This window comes from Penicillium crustosum, assembly GCF_028827405.1.
Source record: "Penicillium crustosum strain IBT 35664 chromosome Unknown utg000003l_segment0_segment0, whole genome shotgun sequence".
Lineage (NCBI taxonomy): Eukaryota > Fungi > Ascomycota > Eurotiomycetes > Eurotiales > Aspergillaceae > Penicillium > Penicillium crustosum.
Genome location: NW_026623124.1, coordinates 4,329,909 through 4,350,270, shown reverse-complemented (window position 1 = coordinate 4,350,270; position 20,362 = coordinate 4,329,909). Strand labels below are relative to the sequence as shown.

The window sequence follows — 20,362 nt, the reverse complement described above, 5'->3', positions numbered from 1 at the left end:
GTGATTTATTGTTTTTACTACGTGTTCTGGGGTGCGCAGCTCTGTGGTTTGCGCAGCTCCGTGGTGAAATACGCTGGCTGATGAGCTTTTGGACGATCCGTGAAGGAGTTCTGGATAGCTATTTCCTACGCCAGATAGTAATTTACTATAGTAGCAAGTGGCGAAGTTAACTACCAATCCGTATACATGATAGTCTAGTAGCGTCTCTATTTCACATTCGATCGTCCCCTGGTATTTCATTTCGACGGCTTCACGTCATCCATTCCACCGCCGTAATCCTCCTCCAAAGCCTTCCCATTGATTTCCAGCGGTTTTGCCTCCTGTAGAACATATAGCATGCGTGCCCAAGTTGTCTTGCTCACGTTCCTCCATGCATGGTTGGTGCCACGCTGCACCGCGATATCCCCCCGTTTGAGTAGTCGTGTCGCCCCAGAGTCGAGTATCAACTCTACTTCCCCCTCCAAGACAACCCCGTAGTCTAAACTGATAGTGCGATGCATCGGCGAGATGGATCCAGGGTTCATGTCGACCATACGCATGACGGTGCCGCCGGGGATGGTGATACCAGGCAGATCTTCTAGGTTGGACTTGTAGACGCTGAGGTCCTTGTCATCACTGAGCTGGACGGGGATTTCGTTGGTCGCATATGCCAAGGAGAAGCGGGCTCCGTTCGCCATCTGCTGCCATTTCAGGGCCTCGGGGATCTGCTCTTGAAAGCCCGTCACGCCGTTGGCGTCGTGGTTGGTGATGTATCGGTTAACGGAGCGCAATCCATTGTCTTCCATTTTGCGGCGATGGGCTGTTCGAATTCTAGAGGAGGATGAAGACAACAACAGCTCCAAAAAGATTCATGGGGTTTTTCAAATGCCCGCTCGTGTCTCGGGCCTTCGTTGGGGGTAAAACCCCGGGTTGGTGGAGCCGAACGCCCTCCACACCGGCTCTTCAACGACCAGGTCATACAATTAGCTTCTACTCCCTTATTCTCTAGAGACAAGTAGGAATTATGGGTTTCCCTAGAGTTGCACTCGTTACCGGAGCGTCACGTGGAGTTGGTGCTGCTGTCGCACGCGCCCTTGCTGCCCAGGGCAACACACGCATCGTTATTAACTACCATAACAATGCTAAGGCAGCTAACCAGCTAATCGCCGAGCTGAGCGAGCTGCGGAGTCAGTCCAGCGATGGCACAGTCGACAGTCAGGGCCCTTGGTTCACTGCTATACAGGCTGACATAGCCAGTCGGGTGGAAATGACGCGACTTGTACAACAGACTGTGGATCGAATGGGCCGCCTAGACATTGTTGTCTCAAATGTAGGATGGACGCGCATGACCGACTTTATGAACCTGGAAGATGCGGACAATGAGGCAGACTGGGATCGATGTTTCGATGTCAACGTCAAGAGCCACTTCCGTCTATTCCGGGCCTGCCAGCCGTACCTAGAAAGCAGCGAAGGAGTATTCATTGCCACGGCAAGTGTGGCCGGAGTGAAGCCCAGTGGAAGCTCATTGGTGTGTTTGCTCGCTATACGAACGCAAAGTAGACGCTAACATGAACACAGGCATATGCCGTAACCAAGGCGGCACTCATCCACTTGGTCAAGAGTTTGGCAGTCATCGCTGGGCCAAAGATCCGTGTCAACTCGGTAGCACCAGGAGTTCTCATGACGGTTAGTCTTTCCTTTGGCTTTTTCAAACTACATGCTGATGAAGACAAGGACTGGGGACAGGGGTTTCCTGCTGAGAAGATCCAGGCCGTTGAGGAGAAGAATGTGCTAAAGCGACTCGCAACACCCGAGGTGAGTCTCTTTGGCGAACTCTCTATATAGTGCTGCTGACAAGGACATAGGACGTCGCGGAACACGTAAAGTTTCTTTCCATGTCTCGGTCAATCACTGGGATGAATGCTGTGATTGATGCTGGTTTTTCGCTCTAGTTATACAAGAAAATACATAGTTTGGGGGCCATGCAGTGACCAGACCACGGCATTAGACTCCCCTACAAACAGCAAATATATAACACAGCAGTATACACCCAAGAGACCTCCCCCTTCATAATTCCCACTAAAATATAATCAACACCATCCCTGGCACAGGAGAAGTCATTTAGATATCCTCTAGTGTCACCCATTAGTTGACCAGCAAGGACGTAACAGCAGCAAAAATGGTCCCTGCCTGTTCTGCCACGAAGCCTGTCTTGGGCCGTGCCATTTGAGGGTTTCGGCCTCACAGCTAGTCTGAAATTGATTGAAGCTGATCAGCAGGCCATCAGCATCAGCAATGATACGGGATATGGACTGCACGGACCAGATTTTACTCACAATATCTGCGATACAACCTGAGGATTAGCGCTGGTGAATTAGATGAAAACCATGTCAGTTCATATCAACAGCATGAGATTTCACGATGAGCCCAGTCTCCGTTAAGGCGGCATCAAAACCAGCGGATGGGGTGGATCCAATGCCGACATGAGCCTGGACGAATTCCAGAAAAAAACCATCTTGTTCTGGCACAAAAACCGTCGGCTACAGTATTCGGGATCTTAGCGGCTATCCCGAAGTGGTCCCGACGGCCCGGAAAGAGCGGGGGAGGTCACATGTATGAATGCGATAGTTAGCTATATAGCTGAACACAATGGGAAGATTGCTTGGATTGAAGCTGTCGCTAATATTAACTTTGCTTTCCTCAATCCTTTATCCACGCCAATTAACCTTTGACACAATGCCTAATTCTATCCGCGATATCCAGAAGACGGACACTACCTCTTTCCCATACATCTTCGAGGAGAATGTCACCGTTCGACCCAAAGTGACTGGTGGTCTTATTCGCTGCAATGTGTATCGACCCAAGACCGATGCGCGTGTTCCAGTGATCGTGACGTATGGACCCTATGGGAAAGACATCCATTATGAAAAGTAACCAGCCAGAAATCTCCCGCTGCCTATATACCGGCCTTCTTTACTGATGTGCTGAAATAGCTTCCATCCCGCCTCCTTCGCCGAAGTCAATCCGGAGCACCACTCGGCACATTCAGCGTGGGAGACACCTGATCCCGGATTCTGGACCCGCCATGGTTATGCGGTAGTGCGCGCTGATGAGCGAGGCCTTGGTCAATCGCCTGGCGTATTGGATACCATGTCCCGAGGAACGAGTGAGGCTTTCTTTGACCTCATTGAATGGGCGGCGGAGCAAAAATGGTCCTCAGGAAAAGTTGGTCTGCTGGGTATCAGGTGAGATTTCTCTGTTCCTGTAATTTATATGGATCTAACTCCCTCGGCAGCTACTACGGAGGCAGTCAGTGGCGCGTCGCTGCCCGGCAGCCGAAAGGGCTGGCAGCTATAATTCCTTGGGAGGGGATGTCAGATTACTATCGCGATCGCTGTCGACAAGGTGGCATTCTATCAAATGGATTCATCAAATTCTGGTGGGACCGTCAAGTCATCACCAACCAGTACGGGGTACCAGGACGTGCTGCACGTAACTGGGGGCCCGACACCATCGAGGGCAATCTATCAGAAGAGGAACTGGCTGCCAACCGTCGCGATCAAAATCAGGACAATGTGACTAACAGATTCCGCGATGAACCATACTACGCCTCTAAAGAGTATAACATGGGTGATATTCAAGTGCCCGTGCTTAGCGTTGCCAATTGGGGTGGGATTTGTCTACATCTGCGCGGCAATGTCGAGGGCTGGACGTGGGCAGGATCCCCCCTAAAATACTTGCGTTTCATTACCGGTCGACACGATTTGCCCTTCTACTACCAAGCGGAGGTAGAGGTCCAGCGCAGCTTCCTAGATGCTTTCCTCAAAGATGAGGATCGTGAGGGCTGGAGTATTCCTGGAAAGCTGCCCCCTGTGAGCATTATCCTGCGCAAGGGAGACGTTGGCTTCAACGATGCGAAGGCCGAGCAGGCATACCGCCGGCGGAGCGAAAACGAGTGGCCCATTGCCCGGACGCAGTACACCCCTTTCTTCCTGCACACCGACGGAAGGTTAACCAGTGACGAGACTGTAGTCAAGGACTTGCCCGTGACAAAGATCTCTTATCCTGCTCTAGGCACACTCGACAACCCGCAGCTGGTGAGAGTTGAGACAGAGCCTTTTACGCAAGAGACAGAGATTACCGGTCACATTACAGCACATCTGAACGTTTCGGTCACCCCGTATCCAGACAGCGAGATTGTCCCCTCTGACATTGATCTCTTCCTCACGCTGCGATATATCTCTCCGGCTGGTCAGGAGGTCTTTTACACGGGCACTGCCGGCGACCCTGTACCTCTAACCAAGGGCTGGCTACGTGTTAGTTTGCGCAAGACTGATCCCAATCACCACAAGCACCGTGCATGGCTACCGCAGCGAAACTATGTGAGCACGGACGTGGAGCCAGTCATTGTGGGTGATATATACGCAGTGGATGTTGAGATTTGGCCAACAAACGTCGTGGTGGAACAGGGAGGCAAAATCGTTTTGGAAGTTGCATCAGGCGATACACAGGGATGCGGCGTCTTCCAGCATAACTCCCCAATTGATCGGTAAGTATTCCACCAACAGCGAACACGAAACGATAGCTGACAATGGGGCAATTGAAATAGGTCAAAGGAGAAGTTTCATGGGCTCAATCACATACATTTCGGACCTCAGTTTCAAAACTACATCTCCTTGCCTATCATTCCACCAAAGGATGATTAAATAGTGAGTTGGGCTCAGAGGGAACATGGCCTTTATTGCTTTGCTGCCACGCCTTGCCGTTCATTTATGCAGGCGACGATGATGTTAGAAATTAGTGCTTTGGAGGTTACAAGTAGCAGATAGTTACAGATTGACAATACACACTCCTACACCTCTCTGATTTCCCTTCTTGAACTGCTGCCCCGGTTCCCTTTGTACGCCGTGGGAGATATAAATTGAATTGCAGCTGCTGAATCGACCCATATGCCAGAGAGCATACTTCCTCGAACGTTCCCCTCTTCAATATGTAGCATGTCGGAAAACATATTGTATGCAGAAAGTTAATTATATATCATGATGTACTTTCGACTATGAGCTACGCGCTCAAAACTCGCCGCCCAGCTTATATGTAAACAAATTTTCAGACAGTCGCTCCCCGGTGACCTTCCACAAACGGTTTGCAACCTGTCATAATTAGCACATAAATCTCCGGCATGTGGGCAGAAGAAGGAACCACTCACCACATTCATTTCCAATCCAGTAAACATTACGGTCAAAAATGCCCGCTCTCCAAGGCTTGTGTACACCCTTCGCTGGCTTTGGTCAAGATGCCGATTAATCGGCCGGTGCGGTGGGATACGGCGATAGTCATCTGGCCACCCGGCAGGATTATGGGCTCTAATTTCTCCAGCAGTGGCTCCGATCCCAACCTGCTGTGATGGAGAGTTCGAGTCAGCCCCCTTGGACTCGTATACATCGTAATCTGCTGGGTATCCCCGCACCCGAAGTCGGGCAGTGCGAATACTGGCAGCGGAAGCGGTAGGGGTGGTGGATGTTGATGCGGGTGAAATCATGTTGAAAGACCTGTTTGTCCGTGAATGTCTATGTGGTAAAAGTAGCCACAAAGCAAATGCGATATAAATGGCCAGGCGGAAATGGGGGTGTACTCACCCCGGCATCGGGAATGTGGCCCACCTCCTCCCGAAGTAACATCACACCCGACAGCCAAGAGCACGGATCGGAAAATATCAAAGGATTCAAAGCTCGCATCTTTGATTGTGAATGAATCTATTCATTTTTGTTCAATAATTCGCCATGGCTGCTTCCCTTCGAGCTGTTCGTGAGGCTGTCCTCGATGGCCGCATGCACAACATAGTCACTCGCCGAACCCAGCTGGAGGCCGTTCAGCAAACACTGCTTGAAAAAGCCGACGCCATTCAGGACGCCATCCTCGCTGACACCAGTTATGTCGCCTCCGAGGCCGCCGTGGAGTATCTCCTCACACTAAACACCTTAAAGGAGTACCATAAGTCTTTGAACATCGACCGCGCACTCCAGGAAGAGTATGCTATTGCAAGAGGGGAGGATGCTGCCAACCGACGGGACCCCGTGGGAATTGTATACATTGTTCCAACAAGGTATACAGTCTTCTACTCGGTCCTAGTCGCTGTCGCTGGCGCAATTACTGCTGGTAATTGCATCGTTATTGAAGTATGCCACACTCTCGACAATCAACAAGGTACACCTCGCTAACTTTGTCATTTACAAAGCTGTCCAACTCTCTTCAAGCCCTTCCTGCGTTGATCAAGAAGCTTCTGGAGTCGTCGCTTGATCCCAGGACAATCGCATTTGTCTCGACTCCAGCAACGGACGAGGATCTCGGAGCGCAACATATGCGGCTTCATCAAGATAACCACCTACCCGGGAAGGTAGTGGCTGTTGTGGATCGCACAGCAAACATCAACCAAGCAGCTGAGGCACTCGTAGCAGCTCGGTTCAGCTTCGGTGGCCGGTCACCCTACGCGCCCGACCTAGTCCTTGTCAATGAATACATCAAGGAAGCGTTCCTAATGGCCTTGGTGCAGGCAAGCGTGTCCTTTCTGCCGAGCGCAGGTGCAATCCAATCAGACGAGGGACAGCAAGGAAAAGAAGACCAAGGGGAAAGAGGGGGACTACGGATCGTATCATCGCTGGGCAGAGGCAAAATTGTGGACGCAGACAAACTGTACAGTTACCATCATTCTTCCCGGAATCGATTACTCCTGCTAAAAAAGAGCTTGAAATAGAGATCCCAAAGCGCTACCGGGTAAGCCTACTGATGGCCGGTTGTTGGTGCATACCGTGCGCTCGTTAGACCATGCCATCGATTTGTCAAATATGTGAGTGAACTGCGTGTCGTGAAAAACCAGAAACTGACTGGTCTATTAGGGTCGGAAACCTTCGCGGAGCGTACGTCTTCGCTCACGAGAAGTCTGCCAAATATTTGGCGCAGTTCATTAACGCGGATGTCTCGTTTGTCAATCACATCCCTGTGGAAGTCCTGGGTAAGGGGGTCGTATTTAAGCAACATTGAAACAACATTTGAACGGCTAACATAGTTCTATAACCTTTAGTGGGACCGACTCCCCCCAAACAAGTGGCCTTCGACCGATCAATGCGATATCCTACCACGATCTTCTCTGTTCCTCGCCCACAGTATATCAGCCCTACTCTGCTGTCGCAATCAGTCGCAGATATTCTACGTATCAAATCAGCCTCAGCCTTGCGGAGTACACTGGTTTTGCAGTCGAGTGAACTGGTCTCCCCAACTCAGCGGCCCCTGGGTGGAGGCGTAGGGTTCTTTGAGCAAGGTATTCTGACAGGGCTGGGTTTGTTCTCGATCCCGATACTCGCGGGGGTGAGTGCTCTGGGTTATTGGACGTGGACTGTGGTGCAAAGGCATGGATCTCGCATCTAATATTCTAAGGTGGTAGTCATTGCTTCTTGTAGGGAATAAATATGCATAGTAATAGTGTTATCTATTCAATGATTATCTGCCGGGACCATGTGGTCACCTCGAGTAGCTTCTGAACAGCATGCACAATATTCTTCACCAGAGGGGGTTCATGGGCATCGGGGCCACTATGATTATGGCACATCAACCGAAGGGTCAAGGTTAAAACTGTTGTCGGATCGCACAAGTCTACGGTGGAAACTTCGGGGGTGTCCCCATGCAGCATTGGCTGACCTCGCCCAAAGGAAATGAACCTCTGCACATGTTCGGTTTCAGGTGAATCAAGCCAAATGGGCATCTTCGCAGTGGCTGTGTCCGTTAGATTCACTATTCCCATACCATACGCCCATATCGCCAGGGTCGAGTGATACAGGGCAACCGCGGCGAAGTCACGCAAACACTGCGGTGCCAAGGCCCGAATCTCACGGATGATTTGGGCGGCATGCCACACAGCCTGGCGGCCTTCCTTGCTCTCTGACCATGCCTCGATTGTAGGAGGAATCCGGTCGACTGGTTCAGACTGCTCAAATGAGACCGCAAAAAGCTGGATCTCTTCGAGGGACATGTGCATATGCATCAGGGTGCTGTGCCAGTACAAGGCGTTCTCATTTTTGTACCCGATGCCAAAATAGTTTAGCATCTCAGTGAGCTGCTGATGCCGCGATGCCATTAGCAAGCCGCCAGACTGGAGTCCAGAACGACCGAGTATGGCGCTATTATGGCTGTTGCTACTGTTACTGCGATTGCTAGTAAGCAAACTCATCTGTCGGTACTCCCAGATTAAACCCCACAGAGCGTGCAGTACGGCAGTGCAAGACAGCCTCATGTCTATCATGTGGCGGTGGCTCTCAAGTAGATCCATGTTCAACACATACTCTGTGAGAGGCGTTGAGCGTGAGACGGATTGGCCCCTAGCCTGCTGGGCACAGAGAAGCTCTTTCCAGTGTTTTGCATCAGGAGCGTTCCACAGAGCTGGGCAAGCCGGAAGAGGAAGTGATAACTCGGCGTAGGAGATAAGGGGGCTGGTCAGAAGCATCATGGAACAATGTGCGTCGTGTTGCCGTAAGTGGTAGACTAAACGCTTGATAGACTCCTCTCGGACCCAGAGCCTCCATTTGTCCTCAAGGATTTGGTCTGTGTCGGCTGGATGCACGGTGATGACCGGATATCTGGCGGCATCAAACCGGCCTCGGCGTCGCAGCATGGTAATCAATGGTTGGCGGAAACTTTCAGATATTTCCATCTTGCGACTATTGGCACTCCATAAGCTAATTTCCAGGCATAGGAGAAATGCCTGATGCAACTCGAGATCTCGGATCAGGGTGTTGTCGGCCTCGAATACGGCGGGGAGTCGATGTCGGACAACCTCCTGCATTGCAAACCCGAGCTTCCGCAATGTCAAATCGGGAGTAAGCACTGCACCCGCCGCAGCCATGGCAAGCAGGAGTTCTGCGCGAGACTTATTGGGTGTGAAGGTGCTTCGATGGATCCAGGCGCCCGCGCTGGAAAAGGGCACCGTTAGATAATATCGAATGAGCCTATCCAACAGCTCGGGAGAAGGGAACGAGGCCGCGTTTAGCGAGAAGGGTTGTGGCATCTGGCTCAACATAATACTTAAGATCTTGTCACGCGACGCCAGGTCGAGGCAATTTTCAGGAGCAGGTCCCATGTCCAAATTCCGGAGACTCGTTTGGGGGCTATCAGGCCCGACCTGGTCGCCGAGTAGCAAGTTACCGTGTTCAGCATAGCCATGATCTTGAGTCACAGGCACAAACCGCCATCGAAGGCGCTGGACGGACTGACCCTCTCTTGCTGCATGATCTGGCTGGGTGGTTTCGTTCTCAACAACCTGCACCAACGGTGCAAGAGTGGACGCCGTTGCGGCTTCGTACTCGAAGGGCGCACGCGCGTTGTATGACTCGAGGAAACTAAGGTCGACCATACTCAGGTCGAGATTAGTCTCTAGCCCAAAGGCGACCAATCCCCCCCTGGTGATTGGGGAGAGATCTGGCGATGAGTTCTCCTGGTCTGGAGGGAGTACGGCGGAATATCCCCCCAAGGCATCTTGCCTTGACGTCAACTCTGCTTCTACATCAGTTGCCCGACCTGGTGCCAGCTGGGACAAGTTGCCGGGATTCACCGATTCTATTTGATTGGTGAAGCCCAATGCACCGACAACCTGTGACTGTTGTGGCTGCTGTGACTGTTGTGACTGTTGTGGCTGCTGTGACTGTTGTGACTGTTGTGACTGTTGTGACTGTTGTGACTGTTGTGACTGTTGTGACTGATGTGGCTGATGTGGCTGATGTGGCTGCTGTGGCTGATGTGGCTGCTGTAATGGCGATGATGAATTCCTGGCATTGCCGGGAGAGTTTGCCTCTAGCCGAGTCACAGGAGTCGGTGGAGCACCCTCCACATATCCAGTGGGCAGGCTACAGCGGATCCCCTTCCGTTGACATCGACGGCAGGGCTTGTCATCGTCGCAGCGGAGGTGATTCTCGGCACAGCCCTCGCAGGCCTGCGACACGCGGATTGGCGCGCTATTACCCTCGGTACACCGTCGCTTAGTGCCGGCGGACTCTCTGTGGGGGTCATGAAGAGCTGAATGGCGGGACAATAGGTCACTGTGTATTCCGCACGTCAGTATGCTGACGGGCTTTGTCTAATGACCGAGGGAATGGGCCTCACACGCGACCGAACCGCTTGTTGCACACGGAACAACGGTACGGCTTTTCCTGTGTATCTACACAATGCTATGAAGTCAGCCAACACGTTGCACAGGAGGGCCCGACAGATGAACGTACGGGAGCGGACGTGACGACCTAGATGGTCAATGCGGGTGAAGGATTGTGAACAGGTTCCACACTGGAACAGGTTGGTGGGCATGGAGGTCCGGGGAGCGCGTGGAGAAGCCATCAATGATCAAACCAACGGATATCGTATGATCCTGTCAAGCTGAACGAGAGGCGGAGGATAAGTATAGAGTACCTTCGAAATGCGGGGAATGTGGTCCCGATTTCGGAATGTGGGGGATAGAATTACCGAATTCTGATGATGTGCAGTACACACTTGATAGAAAAGAAGCAACACACAACCTCCATTTTGACCAAACATCTTACAATATCATCCTCATTGGCATCGGATTACTCCGCTATGTGTATGTACAGTCCCAACTGAGTCTGCCTGAACTCGCTGTCTGATCTCACTCTTCAGCGCTCACACCAGTGCATTTCTTTTCCCACGGCTCGACCATGATGCTGGGGGAAGAATCCGAGTCCGCCGAGTACTGGAAGAAATGCGGCGATGAAGCTCTGGCCCATGGCATTAAGGGTGTGATCATCATGGTATGCTTCCCGTTCCCCAACGAGATTATGTACTCACGCCGGAAGAGGGTGCCCACTGGGGCTGCTCAGGAAACAAACGCCTCGAAGTTTCGATGAATCCTCGTCCCACTAAGTCTCCCGTGGCGTATGTGCACCCGTCTAAGTATGTCGACTACGAGCTTGTGCCGGATCTTGACAGTGGGCGCAAGTGTATCGACCTCCTATCCGCCGAGGGTTTTGATGTGCACGCCAATGAGAGCTTGCAATGGATTCACGATACCTATCTGATCCTTATTCGCATGTTTCCTGATCGGTGCCCCCCTACGACCATTATATCCACCAACATGCAGTATGATCCACACTTTCACATGCGTGCTGGTATGGCTCTACGGCCACTACGCGAACAGAACTACCTGATCATTGGAACCGGTGGTGCGGTACATAACCTGTATCGCAATGTCTGGGGGCCCATGTTGCGATATAGTGACAATTTTTCCCAGGAAACACCACCTGAGAAATGGGCTCTAGATTTTCGCCAGGCAGTAGAAGACGCCCTAACAAACAACAGCGGGCCTGCTCTCCGCCGGGCAATGACTCGTCTCATGAAGCATCCTCATTACCGAGACGCCCATGCCACGGATGATCACTACATGCCTGCTGTATTTGTGGCTGGGGCAGCCGGCAGCGAAGCCGATTTGGGGACAACTGGAAGGCTAATGGCAGAAACATGGGAACTGACAAACATGTGCAATTCCCAATTCACCATCGGGGAGTGGCCCCAGGCATCACAGATACTTGCTTAATGTATTTTCTCCGTGCAGCTCTACCATAGTTAATCTAAGCACTTATGTATGGTATGTTTCGTACTATGGCCTAGACCTCCGCAAAGCCCAACCCACTCGTGAGCTTTGAGTAAGGGCCTATTAGGCCCAATGAACACAAAAAAATGCAAACGTTTTGAAAGATTAATTACCTTGTGTAAACAGACTCCGTTTCTAGCCTTTACGTCGGGGTGATATCTTTGCATTTTAATCAATATATAATTAGCAATTGGTTAAATCTATATCTTACGTTTAAACATACAACAAGACGCGTATATAATACCTAACGAATAACGCCGGCGTAGACTATCGCCCCAATCGGCTCTAGTGTTAACGCCCAGGACCTTTTATCGTTAAAAAATATTTTGACAGCGTTTCCACTATGAAAATCACTCTGGCTCAGCTAGGACATGCTACCAGTAACTCTGAAAGCTTCCAGGAAGATAAGATGATATATCCACTAGCTAAGGCGGCCCCCCTCAAGGGGAGACCAGGCCACCTGACGGTGACACCAACTATTGCTTTGTGCCTAATCAATAAACAGCCCACCGGATGCAACGATATGAGCACCGTTGATCCAGCGTGCCCTTTCCTCACACAAGAACCCAACGGCAAATGAAATCTCCTCGGGCTCTGCCATTCTCGGTCCCACCGGTGTGCACTCAATAATTGGTTGAAGTACTTTCATTTGCTCTTCACCGGCCGCAGCAAAGCCTTCGGTCTTTGTTGGCCCCGGGCTGACTGCATTTACAGTGCACCCGTATTTCGGGGGAAGTTCCTTTGCCCTATTCCTGATCAGTGATTTATAGTAACCCAGAATCGAAAATAACGTACCAGCACTTGGTAAAAGAATCTACCATTCCCTTGGTGCCCGCATAAATTGTCTGGTTGGGCGGAGGACCACGACCGGAAATACTGACAATGTTGACAATCCTCCCACTGCCTTTGGTAAGATGTGGGAGACAGGCTTGCGTTAGAAGAAACGTTCCTCGGCCATTTATGTTTACCAAAAGGTCCCAGTCTTCGAGTGTCTGCTCTTCCAGCGGCTTGTTAACTGCCAATGCAACGCAATTCACGAGGATGTCAATCTTTCCCCAGCGTGCGACAGCAGCGTCGACCAGCTTTTGTGGAGCAGCCGTAGTTGACATATCGGCCTCTACTGTGACTGATGGACATGGTAGAGATGCAGCTACGCCGTCTGCTTCTGCCTTTAGATGTGGGAATGGATAATTGATAACGGTATTGGCCCCTCTCGTAGATAGTTCGCGAACAATTGCTGCCCCTATACCGGACGAGGAGCCACTGACAATGGCCACTTTGCCTGATAAAGTTTTGTTGTCCATGTTGAAAAAGTGTTTTGGTGATGAGGCTGGACGTGAAGGGTGTTTAGGTTGGTGTCTTGTTCACGCTTAGACGGGACTGTCCAAGGGTAAATTGGACTGATGTGAAACTTGGGAGGAACTTCCTTGGCCTGAACGGATCAAGTGACAAAATATGCTGCAACTCTCCATACAGGAATGTTGCCCCGCCTGATGGAGTTCGGCTCCGATTTGCGCCCATTGAAGACTAGACCTCGGCAAAACCCCAGTTGGGTCACTAGGTAGGAACACCCCCTTTGAGCTCCAAACCTAATTGAGTTACCCGGAACACCTGACGATGTCTACGCAAGACATTCGTAAGCTGGTCAACATGACCTCGGAAATATCCCCACTTCCCCACTTCCCGAATATATTTTCCTTCGTGGCAACTCCTCCACACAGTTCAAACCGGGGTTTGGCCTTAACCAGTGCTAGGTTGTAGTTCAGAGGGACAATTATGATTTTTCGCATGACACATTAATGCCACCCCAATAATTTAGTGAATAGTAAACCAAACTTCATCCAAGTGACAGATCTCTCTTTTACCAAATGAAGGCAATGAACTACGTTCTCAATAACGAAGCAAAGTGTTAATCATGTGTGTTGTTTTCATTAGATCTCCAGGAAAACATAAAATAGGGTATACAACGTACAGGAGTAGATTTAGCTTCGTCATTTCATAAGTTTGCATCAACCAGACTGGATCTTGGTGGCTAACAAGCGACAGAGAGCAGAAATGACGATGAAAGAATATGCATTGTATACGACTGCTAATGTAGTTTCTAATCTAGGTAGTTGCAGCAGGAATACCTTGTGAATACATGCCGTGGTCTTGGTACATGGCGTGGTCTTGGGCTCTTCCTTCGTTTCCATCATCACATTTTCCATTGGTGAGCATTGTCCAGCCCCTTCGTGCCGGAGAGATCCCCTTGGTCCAAATAGCCACAAATTCTGCCCTGGGGATCGAAACTGCGTCGAATCTCCATCAGTCGCTTGGCATTCTCATCAGACCAGTATTTGGTCTTGCGGACTTGGAAGTCGGAATCCCCTAGGTATGCTCCAACTGAATGCCTCTCTACCTTCTTCATCACATTGCGAACCCATTCCAGGCAGCGAGGGTCATCTTTTTCTTCCTCCCATACAGTATAGAGAGCAAAGTAATGGTCAGATTGCATGCTGAGGGCCATATCAGGGAGCTTCCGCCGACTACACGGGTTCATCGCATACCATAGCGAAAACGCTTTCTTGTGGGGGGAGAGTAGTGAATGCCTCCTCGAGAACACCAGGTACATCGGCATCATTATGGATATACGCATTATCTGTACAGTAACGGTGCCTTTCCGGGTTCTTGTCTGCTTGATTGACATATTGCTTCTCAAGACTGTCCTCTTGACAAAACCATTCTTCAATAGAGCCTGCTGGTCGTGTCTCTTGGGCGGAACGGAGGGCTGCTTCTGCTTCATCCGGGTCATTCTTCATCGTAACAAAAAGCACGAAAAAGACCATCTCGGAGTCACTATCCGGATAATGGGCGATGGCCGCAATTTCAGTGTCCTGGTCGAAGCTAGGAGATATGTCCAGAACCCATTGGAATGCTTCGCGATACATGGAAATGGGATAAACGTAACCCGACGATCGGAACCCTCGCTTCGGGTACGGGAGCACATCCAGATGAAACTTTGTTACTATGCCCGGAAACCCTGTTGGAAGATTGAGTTAGGGATAATCATGAACAGGAATCCAAAGTGAGCATACCTGGTCCAGCCCCTCGCGCTGCCCAATATAGGTCCGGATTCTGCACAGAATTGCAATGAACCAGATCTCCCTGGGCAGTCACAACATCCACTGCCTGAACTCGCTCACAGGCCCAGCCCCAGTTCTGTGTTAAACGACATCAGTAATCGTGATCGGGTTGAATCATCACCGAATACGTACGCGACAGTTCCAACCCATTCCACCCTGAAGGAGGAATCCGCCAATGCCAACATCCGGACAGTGACCTCCAGGAAACATCAGTTCATGTTGATTGACCAAGACCGAGTTGATTTCTCTCCCAGTCATGCTAGGAGAGGCTATGGCCATCTTTCTCGCGGGATCTACATCCAAGTATTTGTAGTTCCCAAGGTCGATTAAAATCGAATTGTCACGAACACTCCAAGCAGCCCAGGAATGTCCACCAGAGCGAACGGCAACACGACAGTTACGCTCCGCGGCCAGTTTGACTGCAGCCACAATATCATCCTCGCAGGTAGCTTTTACAACTGCGAGTGGGAATCGTTGAGGACGACGATGATTGAAGACACGGCCGACGCGTGCCTCCTCATATGTTGCATCGTCAGATGATTCACGCCAAATAATTTGCATGGTGGGCTGTGGTCCAGATTGATGAGGATTGTGCAAGGTGGGAAAAGGGTAATCTGGAGGAACTAGCCAAGTTTAATATACCTTTGACAATCAACAATCATCATCGTCGAGAAGGTTCTCATCGGTTCATTTTTCCAGTTCGGCAGATGGAGAGAAACCCCACAGAACGCGCAGCTTCCCCGCCGGGTAAGACGTGGGGTAATGACTCTTCGGGTAAGATAGTGTGGGGTAAGAAACCTTGTCCACTTCCCGAACGATGGGTGTCAAATCCAAGTACGAATATCAAAACTAGACCAATAATATGTTTGTACAAGAGGGGGTGCCGGAAACGTCAAATCAACCTCGATGGTTTGGCAGCTCAACTTCTCATTAGCGTTCAAACCCCCTGACTTTCTTTCACCTATATGACTATTTCCACCTACAATGCAGACTAAGACAACAACTCTTCGGCACGATGGCATCCAGGAAAATACATTGGGAAGTTTGCGTCTTCGGCATCATGAGACCAACGAGATCATCCTGATCCCGACCCCATCCAGGGATCCTAATGATCCCCTCAACTGGTAAGGCCCGCCCCTGTTCAGAGCTAGCGGGCATTAATAACACGATGCCCAAATAAGGTCGCGGGCGTTTCGGTATTATATCGTTATCGTTGTGTGTTTGGCAGTTTTCTTTTGCAACTTCCTCGTGGCTGGTCCAACCGTTGCGATAGAGGAAACAACTGTGGACTTCCTAGGACCCAAGGGTCCCGATTTCAGTTCCCATATCTCGAAGATTGCATTTTTCTACAGTACAACTGCGCTATGCCAAGGAATTGGCATGTTCTTTTGGATGCCCCTTATTGTGAAGTACGGCCGACGCCCTGTTTATATCTTCTCGTTCATCCTCTACTTCGCCACTAGCCTTTGGTCGGGATTTGCCAGAGCCTACGGGGTGGAGTTGGCCGGCCGCATCATTATGGGCCTCGCTGCTGGAGCTGGCGAATGTCTCGGCCCTCTGACTATTGCAGACATATTTTTCCTTCATGAGAGAGGTGCAGTCATGGCAACATATACTGCCGCGCTATCTATGGGTGCTGCAGGTGGGATTGTTGTCGATGGTCTCATTGTGATGTCTCACGATTGGCGGTATATATACTATGTTGGATCTGCCCTCCTTGGCGCCGTCACAATTTTGGTAATCTTCACTTTCCCAGAAACCACATTCAATAGGCATATTGAAGAAGCTGGAGTGGCTGTCCCGGATGATGATCGCTTGGACAAGGCCGACCGTCTGGAGTCGCATTCATCCGAATATCACGAGACTGTCGTCCGTTCTGGCCCTCCTGCAAAGAAAACATACATTCAGTCTTTACAATTGTTTCCTGGCACATTCACGTCGGAGTCACTATATCGAGTTTTCATACGCCCGATAATCCTCATCATGCTGCCACCCGTCCTTTGGGCATCACTCGTCTTTGCTGTTACAATTGGATTTCTGATAGCCATCACGTCTAACTTTGCCACGGCATTCTCAATGGCATACAATTTTCCGGCCTGGAAGTCTGGGCTTTGCTTTGTTTCCGGTATGGTCGGATCTTTCCTTGGAATTGCATTTGGAGGTCATATCTCGGATTGGAGTGCAGATTGGTTCACCCAACGCAATGGCGGCATTCGAGAACCTGAAATGCGTCTTCCTTCCATTGTTATTGGCGGTACACTTGCTCCGGTTGCTTTGATCCTGTACGGTGTTGGAATCGACAACCAGTTGCACTGGATGGTTCCCACACTGGGGCTTGGGTTGCTGAACTTTGCAATTGTGCAGGCCACTAATGTGGCCATGGTATACGTGATCGACTGCTACAGACCTGCTGTCGGTGAAGTGACCGTTTCGATATTAGCGTTTAAAGGTTAGTATCCTCCTAGCCTCTTCGTCAAATGTTTCGATGCGAAAGGCTCGTTGAGTTCTGAAACTGACGATCTACTATAGCTGCGTTTGGATTTCTGCTCTCCTTTTATACAAATCCCTGGATTGACATGGAAGGATACGGCAAGGCATTTGGGGAGATGGCTTTCATTTCTGGCATCATTATGCTTATGGGCCTTGTATTTTATTTCTGGGGCAAGGGCATTCGGCAAACGACATGGAAATGGCGTCTTATGCGCAAATATGGCCACTGGGATACCGACCGTGAGGTTGGAGAATAGCAATCCGGGGGCAGACTCCTAATACTCATTGGTGTTTGTAAGTTTGAAGACAGTTCCCGACTTTCATTAAATGAAATGCTTGGAAAAATCGGTACTTGGGGTATTCTTTCATGCTTTTATTGTCCGAAAAATACGAGTATAAACATAAGTTAAGCTGACCTCAGCCAGCTGGCAAATATCAGGCTTTCACAACGCTATTGGAGATTGGTTCCATTATAAGGGCCGTACCTTCGTTAGGCAGCTCGCTCTCCGTAGCAATCAACTCTCCCCCTCCTTTCTTGTTGGCTCCTACATGGTAGATGCCTTAATAAATGACACATACGAATAAATCATGTTGGCGTTGCGAACCGGTTTCGGGAGTCCGAGAATCGGACCGAGATATATATATACGGGGTTGATATTTGCGAACCGGAAGCGCAGGCTTAGTTTGAGAATTTGGTTAGCTTTGTGGCACCAGAGCAATCGAGAATGCCGATCCGTAATCCTTTAGACACCACGGCTGGGTGGAGCCTAATATAGCTCTGAACGAGATTCTGCTGTCTGGTCTTGAGGCCCGAGGATTCTATGCTTGATGGGCAGCCAAGGCGCTTGTTAGGTATCAGAGAGCAACAGTTCTTTGGTTTGTGGGAAGATTTCACCGGAGACCTTTCAGATGGGGATTGTTCCTGGTGGCGAAATGCGTTGGATGAAGAGGAACCGGGGGGGCTCTGAGGCGTGCAGAAACTGTCTTTGCGGATGTAAGGATCATTTGCGGGGAACGTGGCTTGGACTTTAGCTTTGTCAATTATGGCGACTACATACTAGGTTCTGGACTATATACTAGGTTCCGGTCAATGGACAAGTGGTAGAAAGATACCAACGAATTTGGCGGCTCTACTGTAGGTTGAGAGTCCCACTTGACCACAAAGCCTATGTTGTACGGAGTACGGGGACACGGGGAGTAATTGCAGATCGCTCTAGCAATCCCGATGTCGTTAGATAGGCTAGACTGAAAGATCGAAATGCTTGAGGGTATTAGGTTCCCATATGCTTCTGGTACGGAGTACAGGTGGCCGGTAAAGCGCTGTTAGTGGGAAATGAGCCTAAGATCTGACATGAATGCTCTCTTTCTAGTCTTTCTAGACTCGCGATACCTCCCTCTCTGAGCTCACGAGAATTATTCAGAAATGGTACTTGTCTTGGTACGGAGTGATGAGGGGGCGAGAATACAGAAACGGATTTCGGTGAGGAACCCCATGGGTAAATCATACAAGGTTTGGGGATATTCAGGTCCGCCGATCCTATCCCATGGGGGGGTTATACGGGATCGGTTTTGGTCCGAAGGTTCGGGTGGCAATATCTCATGACATCAACACTCGGAGCAGGGGAAGCCGGGGAAGTTTTCTTCCAAACTATAATTTCATAAGCCCTCAATCAACCCGTGTGGACTATGGCTATCCCTCTTGGCAGCAGATGCAGACGGGATTCCCGACAGTAGAAAAGTTACTAACATGCTCAAGCACAACTCTTATTTGAGTGGTTTAATATAGAGGGATTGAATATAACCAAGTCTAGATGTAAAGTGGGAATTGCCTCACTACAGGCGACTTTGACCAGAGGGGATTTTTACTTTTTGGCGCTCCCAATAGACAGGGTGAGCGTGGGCGAAACTTGCCATGTAGGGATGGATGATGGGGTGGCATTCCATGTGACCAATCTCGGACGAGGTCCGAGCCGCCGCATGTGTCAGGCTAGACAAGTTTCTTCTTCTGGTATTGGGCCCGGGATATCGTCGGCAACACTATGTGTATTACGGCTCCATATTATATATTATATAATACAGTGCCAGAGCTGAGGCATCGTGAAAAAATATGGAGGTGAAGTGGTCTACTCCGTACTTGCACGTGAAACGGGAAGAGACTGGTTAGATGTAGAAGCTATAGCCCCAAGGTTGAAATACCTGGCCTCAATGTTTAGCCCAAGACACGGAAGACGTGGTTTAAATATTGGTAATGGTTTCAGAATTTGTCTCGGTATCTCCCCGTCGGCTTGATTCCCCCGGGTTTGTGTTCCTATCGGGATGTCTTCGGGGAAAAACACTCGGGGCCCCAGCCAATCCCCGGTCTAACGGAGCCGTCCGGGTCGGCATATGAAGAGTTGGAAGACTCGCCCGTGCCGGTTCCGGGTGGTTTCCTTCCATTTGTTCCTTCCATTTGTCACTTGACCAACCCTAGAACGTCTTTTGGGGGAAGGAGTGGGGGTGCGGGGAAAGTTTCTGGTAAACTTCGGGAACGTGAGTCGCTCATTACTAAATCGAGTTAGGCATGTTGGGTCGTAAGTTCCCGGCCATTCCAGCAAAAGGCTTAAGGTGTGTAATATTACACAATGAATGTACGTTGGAATTTGGGCTGGTTGTAATGCGAATGCATTTTTTGAAAGAGAATATTAATGGAAGTGGGTTGGGAAGAGATAGATAGGGGCTCAGGACTTTCTAACGGGCCCTATTTCAGCTGTTTAAGCAGCCCTAACTCTGAGCCTTCACGCTAATTATGACTGAAGGTGCGGTCATCCTGATACGCAGCACTCTGTGTTTATTACTAGACTGAAACCTACATAACGCCACAATAACACAGACTTGGTACAACGTGCGACGACGCTTTTCAAGAAAAAGAAAAGAAAAAAAGGGAAAAGTTAATTGGATAGTATGGGGAATTGTGGGGTCCTGTGGGGGTCTGGGGCATGGAGGTCGGGGAATGGGGGAGAACAATATCCCGCAGACAAACTTTTGGAAAAACAGTCCTTATATAGAGGGCATTAGGGTCCATCTTGTCGACCCTTCTTTCACTTTCCCTTCCAAGTCTAAAGCTTTCTTACATGATGGCTGAAACACATAA

At 50.0% G+C, this 20,362-nt stretch overlaps 10 protein-coding genes across 10 annotated transcripts; 5 read left to right on the top strand and 5 right to left on the bottom strand.

Annotated features, from left to right (window-relative positions):
* Positions 1–236: 236 nt before the first annotated feature.
* N7487_008730 (cupin domain-containing protein) lies at positions 237–785 on the bottom strand (the record flags this gene model as incomplete). The annotated part of the gene is made up of 1 exon (XM_056876460.1): positions 237–785. One exon carries the CDS (start codon positions 783–785, stop codon positions 237–239), a length of 549 nt encoding a protein of 182 aa, XP_056728648.1.
* A 218-nt stretch (positions 786–1,003) lies between these two features.
* Positions 1,004–1,931, top strand: N7487_008729 (SDR family NAD(P)-dependent oxidoreductase; the record flags this gene model as incomplete). The annotated part of the gene is made up of 4 exons (XM_056876459.1): positions 1,004–1,507; positions 1,558–1,665; positions 1,714–1,794; positions 1,845–1,931. The coding sequence occupies 4 exons, from the start codon at positions 1,004–1,006 to the stop codon at positions 1,929–1,931; spliced, it is 780 nt and encodes a 259-aa protein (XP_056728647.1).
* Positions 1,932–2,715: 784 nt separating this feature from the next.
* N7487_008728 (CocE/NonD family hydrolase) lies at positions 2,716–4,685 on the top strand (the record flags this gene model as incomplete). Its single annotated transcript, XM_056876458.1, has 4 exons — positions 2,716–2,909; positions 2,973–3,224; positions 3,275–4,528; positions 4,589–4,685. The coding sequence occupies 4 exons, from the start codon at positions 2,716–2,718 to the stop codon at positions 4,683–4,685; spliced, it is 1,797 nt and encodes a 598-aa protein (XP_056728646.1).
* Positions 4,686–5,048: 363 nt separating this feature from the next.
* On the bottom strand, positions 5,049–5,518 carry N7487_008727 (uncharacterized protein; the record flags this gene model as incomplete). The annotated part of the gene is made up of 2 exons (XM_056876457.1): positions 5,049–5,129; positions 5,186–5,518. 2 exons carry the CDS (start codon positions 5,516–5,518, stop codon positions 5,049–5,051), a joined length of 414 nt encoding a protein of 137 aa, XP_056728645.1.
* A 241-nt stretch (positions 5,519–5,759) lies between these two features.
* N7487_008726 (uncharacterized protein) lies at positions 5,760–7,401 on the top strand (the record flags this gene model as incomplete). The annotated part of the gene is made up of 5 exons (XM_056876456.1): positions 5,760–6,155; positions 6,215–6,669; positions 6,731–6,823; positions 6,873–6,988; positions 7,058–7,401. 5 exons carry the CDS (start codon positions 5,760–5,762, stop codon positions 7,399–7,401), a joined length of 1,404 nt encoding a protein of 467 aa, XP_056728644.1.
* Positions 7,402–7,462: 61 nt separating this feature from the next.
* Positions 7,463–10,323, bottom strand: N7487_008725 (Cys6 transcription factor domain-containing protein; the record flags this gene model as incomplete). The annotated part of the gene is made up of 3 exons (XM_056876455.1): positions 7,463–10,061; positions 10,126–10,180; positions 10,242–10,323. 3 exons carry the CDS (start codon positions 10,321–10,323, stop codon positions 7,463–7,465), a joined length of 2,736 nt encoding a protein of 911 aa, XP_056728643.1.
* A 267-nt stretch (positions 10,324–10,590) lies between these two features.
* On the top strand, positions 10,591–11,563 carry N7487_008724 (DODA-type extradiol aromatic ring-opening family dioxygenase; the record flags this gene model as incomplete). Its single annotated transcript, XM_056876454.1, has 3 exons — positions 10,591–10,594; positions 10,651–10,781; positions 10,829–11,563. 3 exons carry the CDS (start codon positions 10,591–10,593, stop codon positions 11,561–11,563), a joined length of 870 nt encoding a protein of 289 aa, XP_056728642.1.
* Positions 11,564–12,110: 547 nt separating this feature from the next.
* On the bottom strand, positions 12,111–12,924 carry N7487_008723 (SDR family NAD(P)-dependent oxidoreductase; the record flags this gene model as incomplete). Its single annotated transcript, XM_056876453.1, has 2 exons — positions 12,111–12,366; positions 12,416–12,924. 2 exons carry the CDS (start codon positions 12,922–12,924, stop codon positions 12,111–12,113), a joined length of 765 nt encoding a protein of 254 aa, XP_056728641.1.
* An 890-nt stretch (positions 12,925–13,814) lies between these two features.
* N7487_008722 (FAD-binding oxidoreductase) lies at positions 13,815–15,303 on the bottom strand (the record flags this gene model as incomplete). Its single annotated transcript, XM_056876452.1, has 4 exons — positions 13,815–14,072; positions 14,167–14,639; positions 14,695–14,818; positions 14,875–15,303. 4 exons carry the CDS (start codon positions 15,301–15,303, stop codon positions 13,815–13,817), a joined length of 1,284 nt encoding a protein of 427 aa, XP_056728640.1.
* A 423-nt stretch (positions 15,304–15,726) lies between these two features.
* On the top strand, positions 15,727–17,489 carry N7487_008721 (uncharacterized protein; the record flags this gene model as incomplete). The annotated part of the gene is made up of 3 exons (XM_056876451.1): positions 15,727–15,866; positions 15,924–17,191; positions 17,272–17,489. 3 exons carry the CDS (start codon positions 15,727–15,729, stop codon positions 17,487–17,489), a joined length of 1,626 nt encoding a protein of 541 aa, XP_056728639.1.
* Positions 17,490–20,362: the final 2,873 nt, after the last annotated feature.